Source organism: Microcaecilia unicolor, chromosome 1 (assembly GCF_901765095.1).
Source record: "Microcaecilia unicolor chromosome 1, aMicUni1.1, whole genome shotgun sequence".
Lineage (NCBI taxonomy): Eukaryota > Metazoa > Chordata > Amphibia > Gymnophiona > Siphonopidae > Microcaecilia > Microcaecilia unicolor.
The window spans coordinates 456,713,804-456,726,030 of record NC_044031.1 but is presented as its reverse complement, the minus strand read 5'-3'; the positions used below and the strand labels follow the sequence as shown (position 1 = coordinate 456,726,030).

The following is a 12,227-nucleotide window of genomic DNA, read 5'->3' as shown; positions in this document are numbered from 1 at the left end:
AAATCCATGTATGAAGGTACCCAGCACCATTATCTGGGTATCAGCACTATTCAGATAACCGGTTAGCTTAGAGCAGCCATTTTTGTGTCCTAAGTTAACTGGATTGTTATCTAGGTACTTGCACTGAATATCGCCAATACCTGGATAGAATCCAGCTCCACTCTCAGCCCATTCTAGCACTACCAGGATAGTGCTCAGGCAGTGTGTTTGCTGAAAATCTAGGTACGGCCCTAGCGAGTGGGATTTATCTGGGTGGAGTGGCTACTACCTGAATATTGGACCCCATTAGTTGCCTTACTGATAGTGTATTCTTAAAGGATTTAATGGACAATCACATGAATCTATCTGACAAATCATTACACATGACTCACATGATTTTTCTCAGCCATTTTGTATAACATTATGTTGCAAAGTCAATTGCTTGACTAGGATTTCTTGCTTTGTAAGGGGAGATGCACAAAAATCCCTGTAAAGCACTGATCGCTATTTCCACCTCAGTAAAAATGATCAAGGTGGACATAGTGAGGGATGCACAAAAATAAATTGCATGCAAATGAGCTGCTTGTAAAAACAGCAAGCAGCTCGAGCAGTTGCTAAGCTGTGCATGCGCAGAGCAGCCAATCACTAAGACTGGCTGCATGTATGAAAGCCGGGTGTAGCATTTTTTTCTCTTGAAACTGCTGTGCTCGCGAGTTTGCTTCCAGGGCTGGAACGGCTGCTGATGGGCACTGACCGGAAGCTTCCTCCTCCTCCAGGGGCCCTTAGGATTGTCATGTTAAGGCTCTGGTGTCTTCCCTGCCTCCCCGCCACTGGGAGAGAGGGCGTGAGGAAAAAAAGTGTCACCCTCCTCCAATCCCACACTTCATTGCCGCGGTCAGCGATCTCCCTGCTCCGGAGCATCTTGTCTCCTCCCTGTCCCCGGTCTCATCCCTGTTACACTTGAAGCTGCCCCCAGCCCACCAAATGCAGCCGCGATTGTAAGGGAGAAGGGTGACACGGGCAGCTGTGGCAGAGGACCCTGGAGCAGCTATGGCTGAAAAGGGCTATGCATCACTTGGAATCCACATTTGAATGCTTAATAGCTCAATTAAACAGATTAGCATAGGATTCCCATTATCTACTGCCCCACACGGTAAAAAGCCCACATAATCCCTTTGTACATCTCCCGCTGAATAACTTGTTTGCTAAACTGGCTGGAACTGGCCTAAAAAGCACATTGCTGGCCTGGTAGGCTTTGTGCATAGGGCTCTGAGTGTGTAACAGGAAACCATTTCAGTAATGTATTGGCTGTGTATGATAATATCAATGCCCTTTCCTTCCAAAGGCTAGCAGACTCTCATGTCCCAGAGCCAGCTCAGCTGTTACTATGCTAAGAGTTTTTCTATCATCTTGTATTGCAATGTCATACATCCCTGTTAAAATACAGTATGCTTCATTTCTCTTACCAGTATTACAGACATACAAGCTTTTTCACATGCTGTCTGTTCTTGTAATTGTTGTGACATTTTTGAGGGTAATTTTGTAAGTGGTGCATGCTTTAAACAGGACAGTACCTACCCATTTCGGGAATATGTTAGTCCTGACACCCACAAATACTCAAAGAACCTTCAGTGCTTACTTTCTCCTGTAGGGAGGGTGGGCAGTTTTCAAACAAGGTAAAAGTCTTTGGAAAATGGCCTTACGTGTTTATTTATGAAACAAAGATTAATATTTAAAAGCATGATGTCTAGTTATATGGTTTTACAGGATAGTTTTTTTAAGGCTTTTGATGGGGTTATCATGATTGTTTTGTCTGAGTATCAAAACCTCAGCAGGGAGCCGGGAGCCCTTTGATCATGGGAGGAGCCAGCATTCATAGTGCACTGGTCCCCCTCACATGCCAGGACACCAACCGGGCACCCTAGGGGGCAATGCAGTAGACTTCACAAATTGCTCCCAGGTGCATAGCTCCCTTACCTTGTGTGCTGAGCCCCCCAAAAACCCCCAAACCCACTACCTACAACTGTACAACACTACCATAGCCCTTATTGGTGAAGGGGGGCACCTATATGTGGGTACAGTGGGTTTCGGGTGGGTTTTGGAGGGCTCCCATTTACCACCACAAGTGTAACAGGTAGGGGGGGTGGGCCTGGGTCCGCCTGCCTGAAGTGCACTGCAGTACCCAGTAAAAACTGCTCCAGGGACCTGCATAGTGCTGTGATGGAGCTGGATATGATATTTGAGGCTGGCACAAAAATTTTTATAATTTTCTTTTTTGGGTGGGGGTTGGTCACCACTGGAGGAGTAAGGGGAGGTGATCCCCGATTCCCTCCGGTGGTCATCTGGTCAGTTGGGGCACTTTTTTGAGGCTTGGTCCTAAAAATAAATGGACCAAGTAAAGCCGGCCAAGTGCTCATCAGAGTCGGCCTTTCTTTTTTCCATTATCGGCCACGCCCCCGCCCCACCTTCAGTACCCTGCCAACACGCACCCTTGAACTTTGGCTGGCCCTGCGACGGAAAGCAGTTGAAGCTGGCCAAAATCGGCTTTTGATTATACCGATTTGGCAGGGTTTAGGAGAAGGCCGGCCATCTCCCGATTTGTGTCGGAAGATGGCCAGCCTTCTCCTTCAAAAATAAGCAGGCTTACCATTAAGTCAATGGGTGGCGTTAAGGTCTTAGGCCGGAAATGGATGCACGTTGGTTTTCATTTTGCTGCACGTCCATTTTCCGGCACAATTTTAAAAAATCCCTTTTTTCCAGGTGCGCTCAGGAAATGGACCAGCACGCTTCCAAAACACACGCCTACATCAGCGCAGGCCACTTTTAGGGGGGGGGGCTTAGTAAAAGGGCCCCTATGTGCGGCTGAAAATCACCACATAGCCGCCGATAAGCAAGATAACCAGTCGGCGGTCATTCCCAGCCAGTTAACTCGCTTTGAATATCGGCCGTAATACATCTTACTTTGTGGTGCTATTATTACTACATCTATAGTGATTGCAAATTTAATACCTTAGATGCAGAAAAATATGAGGTCTCATCAGAAACATTCTATAGAAAGAATCATGGAGCATGTTGCTGCATTCAGCCTACCATCTCCACCTCCCACCCTATCAACCCTTGGGATTTCCATTCTTTATCCCACTCCTAGTGCTCCCCTGACATAGAACATATTGGCAGATGAAGACCATAAGGCCTATCCATTTAAATGAATGTTATTAAAGGCTGATTCACTAAAGGCAGTAACCCAGACTTTTGTTAACACAGGTTAGTGCATGCAAGTCATAATGGGCTGTGGCAATTAATATGCACAATTAATTGTGGCAATTAATGATAGCATTCATTACCAAGCTTTAGTGGATCAACCCATTAGAAATTAACTGTACCCAGTCCTGAATGAAACCAAAGGCTATTTTATAATACCATGTGGTTCTTTGATGCCAATACATGTTGCAATTTACCCAGGTAAAAGGGCTTTCTGAAAATTGCTCAGCTTATAGAGGGATGCAAGTATCCACACTGTGCAACAATGTGCACAATGCTTTTACCTACATTTTTGTCGAGGCATTCCTTGAGCAGCATTAGGCCACAAACACAGATACTCCCATGGTTTTGCATTTTCAAAATTATGTATGTTTTTGGGAGGGAGGGGGAGGGAAGAATACGTTTCTGCTGAAAATGCAGGTCCAAATCTCTTTAAGTACTTTTTCCCTAAGTACTTTTTAAAAGGAAATATATTCATGCTTTCCCTTTGAGAACTGATGTAAAATCCATAGAGAAAAGGACATACGGACTCACTCTGTACCTTTCTGCATTATTTTTAATGTGGTGTATTACCTGTGTAAAGAGCTTCTATAAAATTTGCCTCCTGATACATTTGGTAAATTTATGCATAGTCAGGGGCCCTTTTACTAAGCCGCATAGGCGCCTATGTGCGCCCAACATGCGTCAATTTGGAGTTACCGTCCGGCTACCATGAGGCCTGGGCAGTAATTTTGTTTTTACACGTATCCGCTATGCGCACTGGAAAATAATTTTTATTTTCCTGTGTGTGGCGGAAACCGGGCAGTAATCATTCTACACGCTTAGGCGATTACTGCATGGTTACCGCGTAAGACCTTACCACTAAGTCAATGGCTGATGGTAAGGTCTCAGACCCAAAATGGATGCACGCCAATTTTTATTTTGCCACACGTCCATTTTTGTCAAAAATTTTAAAAGGCCTTTTTTACAGGTATACTAATCAGTGCATCTTCTGCACTGTGGTTAGTGCATGAGCCCTTACAGCCTAGAAAACAGGGGAAATTAGTGCATGGCTGTTAATGGGATGATGGAACATGGGGCCATTTTACCATTAAAAGTGGCCTCAGCACATGGGAATGACCTGCACTGAGGATAGCATTGGCCACTTTTTAATGCAGCTTAGTAAAAGGGACTCTAAGTGCATCATTTCCACAGCGATTTTCCTGCATGGTTCTTATGGGACTCGTTTCCTCTTTAAGTTTCCTTTGTGTTTTTAGTTACGCCACTCGTATATTCACCAATCATTAGTCTTTTTAAAGGCTTGATTTGGTTTGCTTGCTCTTCAGCTGCATCTACAAGTGATCACCATGTACAGACTCCTGAGGCAGACACTGTTCGCCGAAACACGGTGCCATGTCGAGCCTTATTATTAAAGAACTATTTCTCCACCTCTCATCTCCCTGGTTTTGCTTGGAAGTGTCTTGTTGATCATGCTACTCCTTTGTCTCCTTAATTGTAATTGAAAATCCGGCCATGTCTGCACACAGAAAACTATGCATTTATTTTTCACGTGTGCACAGTTATAAATGACTCCCCTTAATATGCATCTGTTGAAGGGGGCATTGCAGAGCTGGATCAAGTAACACTGGCTCTGCTGATGATACTTCTGGTTAGGGAGCATTTATCATGTAGAGATGGTCAAACATTTTGCTTGTACTTCTTGGCAAAGTATGAGTTTCATAGCTTTTCCCTGCTGGGGCTCCTGTTGTAAGGCAATTAATCCCTGCAGTTATACAGGCATCATTTGAAAGAGGATATGAAAAGCCTAAAGCATCTGAGGACCTAAGGAGGGCTTAAAACTATTAACACATAATACCGGTGAGAAGGTTGTTATCTAATATTAGCAATGAACCGTCCAGGCTAGGGTTGGGTTTTCCAGAAATAAATAATGGTTTTGAAATGTAGAGCTTATTTAGCTGGCAGATAGAAACTTGCCAAGGAAAACTTTTCATTCTTTTCACCTGCTTAAAAGATAGGTAAGAAAGAGGAGTGAAGGAGTAATGAATATCTACCAGGTTCACATTGCAAACTTTTAATGCCTTTAATGCCATTCATGGAGGAAATGTGCAAGCCTATGACGTGGACAGCTGTTCATACATTCACACCCATTACAGTTTAGAAAAGGACTCCCAATGTGACAATAGGTTTGGTCAGTTACGGACCCTTTTACTAAGCCACGTAAGCGTCTATGCGCGCCGAACGCGTGCCAAAATGGAGTTACCGCACGGCTACCGCATGGCTCTTGTGGTAATTTCATTTTTAGCGCGTGTCCGATATGCATGTCCGAAAAATCATTTTTATTTTCAGCCACGCATATCGGACGCGTGCCAAGTGGCATTTGGCATGCGTAGGTCATAACCGCCCAGTTACCGCATGAGACTTTACTGCTAGGTCAATGGCTGGCGGTAAGGTCTCAGACCCAAAATGCACACGTGGCAATTTTGATATTGCCGCACATCCATTTCTGGCAAAACTTTTAAAATGGCATTTTTTACAGGTGCGCTGAAAAATGATTCTGCACGCCCAAAACCCATGTCTACACTACTGTAGGCCATTTTTCATTGCACCTTTGGAAAAGGACTCCTTAGCCCTCCAGAATGTCTTTGGGCAATTTGGTGAAGTTTCCATTAGATGCAGATAGCATCTTTGAGGGATGATCTTTGGAACCCACCAATCAGAGGTGGTGCAAAAAAACCTGTAGCCTCCCTCCTGCTGGTAAGTTGTCCTGCACAGATACTGAGACATTACATAAACCTCAACCCTGGTTTTGACTGCGGTGCTGGCTGGGTCTTTTCGGCTCTCTGCTGTCTGAGTCAATAGCAAAATCCCTGCTAGACTGAGAAAAGTGAGAGGTAGAAAGATACCCAATTTCACAGTAATAAGATTTCCTTTACCCTCTACTTTGGTATTTTCTAGAAGAGGAAGCCAAGCCAGAAATGGACCTAAGAGGGTCTTAAGAGCGTCACTGTGCTGCTTGATCAAGGTAGCAGCCTACCACAACTTACCTTTGAAAACATTCTCTGCATAGAATTTAAAGTTAAGTTAAATCGAGATGACTAAATTTCTTGTGGTAGCCAACCCCTTTGACCGTACCGTATATAATAATTTTACCATTGACAACGCTTCCTGCCCCATAGACACTATGCTTAGGGTACCAGCAGGCTTATTTTCAAAAGAGAAGGACGTCCATCTTTCGACACAAATCGGAAGATGGGCGTCCTTCTCCTAGAATCGCCCAAATCGGTATAAAACACAAATGGAAAGTCAATTTTGGGCGCCCCAACTGCTTTCCAGCGCGGGGACGACCAAAGTTCCCGGGGGCGTGTCAGAGGCGTAGGTTGTGTAGTTCCAGTGATTAATTTAAAGTATAAGTTGGGCAAATGATGTCTAGGTTTTCCCAGAGAGGATATCCCCATAAAGTACTGACAAAAGCAGTAAAAAGAGCATTTAATTTTCAACCAGAATGGTGCTACCCTAAAAGTGTGGAAAAAGAAAGATCTCCTTTGACATGTGTGCTTCCCTATACACACAAGTCTAAAGATATAGTTCAAATTATTAAAAAACATTGGTCGATTTTAGGTATACATGAAATGTTTAAAAACACTCCTAGGTTTGCTTTTTCTCAAGGTGCTAACCTGGGTGAACGTTTAAATCCCAGTAGGAACATCATTCAGCAGAATAGATTGATAAAAGAAGGTCACGGTGTGTGTAATCATTGTGTATACTGTCAATATGCATTACAAACTCAAGAAATCATTATCCCTTGTACTAATGGTAAGAAATATAAATTGATGGGTTACACAGATTGTAATACAAAGAATTGTGTCTATGGTATTCAATGTCCATGTGGCTTATGGTACATCAACCAAACCATTCAAAAAATTAAAAGTCGTGTTTCACAACATCTGAGTAATCTGCGCACTGATCGCACAGAAGCCCCTATAGTGTCTCACTGGCAATTAAAGAATTACACAATATAGGAATTACGTTTTGTAGTTTTGATTCATGTTAAACCGGAAAGAGGGGGCAATGTCCCTTTGATGTTATTAAGGAATAACGCCTTATCTTTAGGTGGAACATGGTAATTCCACATGGCCTAAACAAAGAAATTGAGTGGCTTAGCATTTAGGTGATGGGGTTTAAATACCGGGTTCCCGGTATAAGTAATACACATGCGTGGGCGTCCACCTTTGGCGTCTTCACGAGCTGCTGGTTTTCGAGTGCTCAACAACCTTTGGGTAGCTGGTAAGTTTGATTACTTTTGTATATAAAACTTATTGATATGAGAAAAAGGAACAGATAGTTTATGTTGTATTGTTGTTCATTTAGAAACTTCTGCCCCTGTGCAGACTGTTTGAAAACTAACTCCTAGATACATAAACTCAAGCTCCACTTTGCACAGCACGTTGAAATAAGAATCAGGACATCTAAGCTGGAATGCCCACAAGTCCTCCAGTATTTTACAGAGGGCTCTGCTGAACGTAGATACTGGCAAATACAACTGCACTGGCTGGTATGCACAGCGGGAGCAGAGATTTTACACAGCTACACAAACAGAAAAACAGTGGCATCACTTGTAAGATCCGATTTGTTGACACTTCTGCATTTAATTGCTGGCAATTATACATACAAGAGACGTACTACGGAAACTATGGGCAATTCTACAACTGGGTGTTTCCATTTAGGTGCCCCTAGGACACACAGTGGGAGCCTATCCTATGATCAGGAGCGGCCCAAGACAATCTGCCACCCGAGGCAAAAAAATTAGCTGCCACCCCGGCTCCGCCGCTGCCGCCCCCGCCCCCGCCCTTCCCTGAAATTACCTTTTCTATTCTTTTCTTGTTTTTCAAAAGAAGGCGGAGGCAGCGACTCTTATACAGTCTGCACAGGGGCAGAAACCACCCATACTTTTTACCCATGGATTTTGCACCAATTTTTAAAATGAAAATGCGTGTGTATTTTCATTTTGAAACTAGCCATGGGTACAAAATACTAAATAGTCACTTTCATCTGCTTTTTCTGTAGGTAGAGTTTTGCTGAGAAAGTACATGCAGAGGTTTGAAAATGCATATATTCATTTCTGTCCTTCACCTGACCAAAACACATTCCCGGGAACTTCTCTTCCCAGTGCAGCTAGAAGCCTTAGTTTCTTGAGGGAGGGCAATTTTTGGAAGCCGGTTAACGCGGCTAAAATGCTTTTCATCTACATAAGGGAAATGATCCTTCCCCTGAATTTGACAGCACAGAACTCATCATGAACCCCCCCCCCCCCCCCCCCCAGGTTTACTAAGCCATGGTAGAAGCTGCCAAGTGGCAATGCTGACACAGCCCATACAAAGGGGCCTTTTTACTAAAGGGTTGCCGCATGACAACCCAGAACTACTGTCGGCCCAACGCGGCCGCCGGCAGTAGTTCCGCCTCGAGCGCACACCATTTCCACTGCTATGGAAAATAGCTCCGTAATTTCTAGTGTGGCACTAACCTGGCGGTAATTGGGCCACCTCATCCTGCATGGCCACATGGCAAGAATAATCTTACCGCATGGCCATGCCTTTTTTAGGGGTTTTTTACCCACTGTGATAAAAAGGGCCCTGGCGCACTGCAAAAATGGCCCCCGCCATTACCACGGGGCCCTTTTTACCGCAGCTTAGTAAACGTGGCTTAGTAAACGGGGGGGGGGGGGGGGGAATATGCTCAAATGCCTGACTTAAACTAGGCACCTAAATCTCAATTAGGCTTTTGAAAATACAGAAGCTGCACTTTAACATCTTTAGACACTAGTAGATTACAGATGAGACATAACGAGCCTCAGTTACTAAGGCTTTGTGCCCATTCTATGCTTTGGGAATAAATCAGATTTATAATACTATTTAGTCAACCACATCATAGTTTATTGTGCCTTGTTCCTTTTTCACTTTCTTAGGTACAAAAACAATGTGCCCATCAATGACCAGACTCATCCAGGCAAGTACATAATCGATGACCGGTACGGGATCCACTCTCTGCAGATTAACAAGTAAGAGAATATATTTAATATAACACCTTATTTGTCACCTTGGGACCCTGCAGACAGAATCTTTTTTTCTTTCCATCACCATCTACACAGGGTGCATAATTGTGTGAAGCATTTGAAAGTATTTTGTTGTTGTTGTTCTTGTTTAATCAGCATCTGTTCTATTTTTGAATGTGAAGCCATCCTTTTTCCTACCCTGAACTCCAAAGGGGAGTTCTCTTCACCATGCTCCTGCTGAATTGCAAGTCTGTTATTTGCAGCCGTATATTTTTGGGCTGGCCGTGACAACCCTTTATTAAAGCATAATGGTGTTATCTAGCTGTACACAGAAGCAGTTGGTGTGAGACAGCTGATCATGTTGGCATTTCACTGTATATTGTGTTTCCCTTTTGATAACAATCTGGTTGTTCTAAATGTAGTGCAGAGGCCTATTAGTCTTTCAGTGATTAATGAGTAACAACACTGGCCTACAAAATCCTAAGTGGTATAGAACAGATACATAGAGGGGCATAATCGAACAGGGGCGCCCATCTCTAAGGATGGCCACGTAAAGGGACGGGGCAACCCATATTATCGAAACAAGATGGACGTCCATCTTTCATTTCGATAATAAGGTCGGGGACGCTCAAATCATGAAATTTAGGTCGACTTTAGAAATGGTCGTCCCCAGTTTTCCGCAATAATGGAAAGCGAGGACGCCCATCTCAGAAACGACCAAATCCAAGCCATTTGGTCGTGGGAGGAGCCAGCATTCATAGTGCACTGGTCCCACTAACTGAATGGAAAAAGCGCTTCCCTTGCCGATCAGGAAAGGAACGGGCATGCATGAAGGAAATTGCATGCAAATGAGCTGCTCGCTGTTAGCTCATTTGCACACAATTGCCTTCCTAAGGAGAGGAAGCGAAGGCAGTTGAGGATGTCCAAAATGTAGATGTTTCTGTGAGAAGAACATCCATGCCTCCTATACTCTCTTTATTTATTTGGATTTTGGATCACAAGTAGCAGCAGGGGGATTTGAACCAGTTACCTGTAGATTGCAAGACCAGTGTTCTAACCACTAGGCCACTGTGCCACTCCTCCACTCTGCTCCATGCCCTTGAAATTTGACCATCCCTGTGGGGGGCAGTTGAGGATGTCCAAAACGTTTGAAAGAAGGATGTCCACGCCTTGGCTATGCCTCTGCTGACACACCCATACCACCCCCCCCCCCCAGGGACCTGCATACTGCCCCCCCCCCCCACACAGTGATGGCCAAATTTAAAGGGAGTGGAGTGGAGGAGTGGCAGAGTGGCCTAGTTTTTAGAGCACTGGTTTTGCAATCCAGAGGTGGCCAGTTGAAATCCCACTGCTGCTACTTGTGATCCAAAATCCAAATAAATAAATAAATAAAGAGGGTGTCAGAGGCATAGCAAAGGCATGGATGTCCTTCTCACAGAAACATCCACATTTTGGACGTCCTCAACTGCCGTCGCAGGGACAGAGGCATAGCAAAGGACATACTCTAAAAACAAAATACAAAAGTTTTTGAAGTTGTTTTTTTCGGAGTGGGAGGTGGTTAATGACCACTGGGAAAGTCAGGGGAGGTCATCCCCGATTCCCTCCAGTGGTCATCTGGTTAGTTCGGGCACCTTTTTGATGCTTGGTCGTGAAAAAAATGGACCAAGTAAAGTCAGCCAAATGCTCGTGAGGGATGCCCTTCTTTTTTCCATTATTGGCCGAGGACGCCCATCTGTTAACCACGCCCCATCCCGGCTTCGGTACACTGCCGACACGCCCCCTTGAACTTTGGTCGTCCCCGCGATGGAAAGCAATTGAGGATGCCCAAAATCGGCTTTCGATTATGCCGATTTGGGCGAAATTAGGAGAAGGATGCCCATCTCCTGATTTGTGTCGGAAGATGGGCGCCCTTCTCCTTCGAAAATAAGCAGGATAGTAACATAGTGACATGTAAAATAGTAAGTGATGGCAGAAAAATACCTTTACGGTCCATCCAGTCTGCCCAACAAGATAAACTCATATGTGCTACTTTATATGTATACCTGACCTGTATCTGCCATTTTCAGGGCACAGACCGTAGAATTCTGCCCAGCACTAGCCCCGCCTCCCAACCACTAGCTCCACCTTCTAACCACCGGTGCTGCCACCCAATCTCTGCTAAGCTTCTGAGAATCAATTTCTTCTGAACAGGATTCCTTTATGTTTATCCCACGCATGTTTGAATTCCGTTACCGTTTTCATCTCCACCACCTCCCTCGGGAGGGCATTCTAAGTATCCACCACTCTCTCCATGAAAAAATACTTCCTGACATTTTTCTTGAGTTTGCCCCCCTTCAACCTCATTTCATGTCCTCTAGTTCTACCGCCTTCCCACCTCCAGAAAAGGTTCGTTTGCGGAGTAATACCTTTCAAATATTTGAGCGTCTGTATCATATCACCCCTGTTTCAACTTTCCTCCAGGGTATACACGTTCAGGTCAGCAAGTCTCTCCTCATATGTCTTGTAACGCAAATCCCATACTATTTTTGTAGCTTTTCTTTGCACTGCTTCAATTCTTTTTACATCCTTAGCAAGATACGGCCTCCAAAACTGAACATAATACTCCAGGTGGGGCCTCACCAATGACTTATACAAGGGGCATCAACACCTCCTTTCTTCTGCTGGTCACAACTCTCACTATACAGCCTAGCAACCTTCTGCCTACGGCTACAGCCACCGACTTGTCACACTGTTTCATCGCCTTCAGATCCTCAGATACTATCACCCCAAGATCCCTCTCCCTGCCTATACATAGACTTTCACCGCCTAACACATACGTCTCCAGTGGATTTCTACTCCTTCAGTACAACACTTTGCATTTCTTCGCACTGAATTTTAATTGCCAAACATTAGACCATTCTTCTAGCTTCTGCAGTGAATCGATTTTTCACTCTTTCAA

At 44.4% G+C, this 12,227-nt stretch overlaps 1 protein-coding gene across 1 annotated transcript in view; it reads left to right on the top strand.

Annotated features, from left to right (window-relative positions):
- MYOM1 (myomesin 1) overlaps positions 1 to 12,227 on the top strand; it is a 277,203-nt gene that overhangs the window by 79,552 nt on the left and 185,424 nt on the right. Inside the window, exon 6 of the mRNA XM_030213070.1 lies at positions 9,203 to 9,295. Coding sequence (XP_030068930.1) covers positions 9,203 to 9,295 — 93 coding nt within the window. The remainder of the gene's footprint in view (positions 1 to 9,202; positions 9,296 to 12,227) is intronic.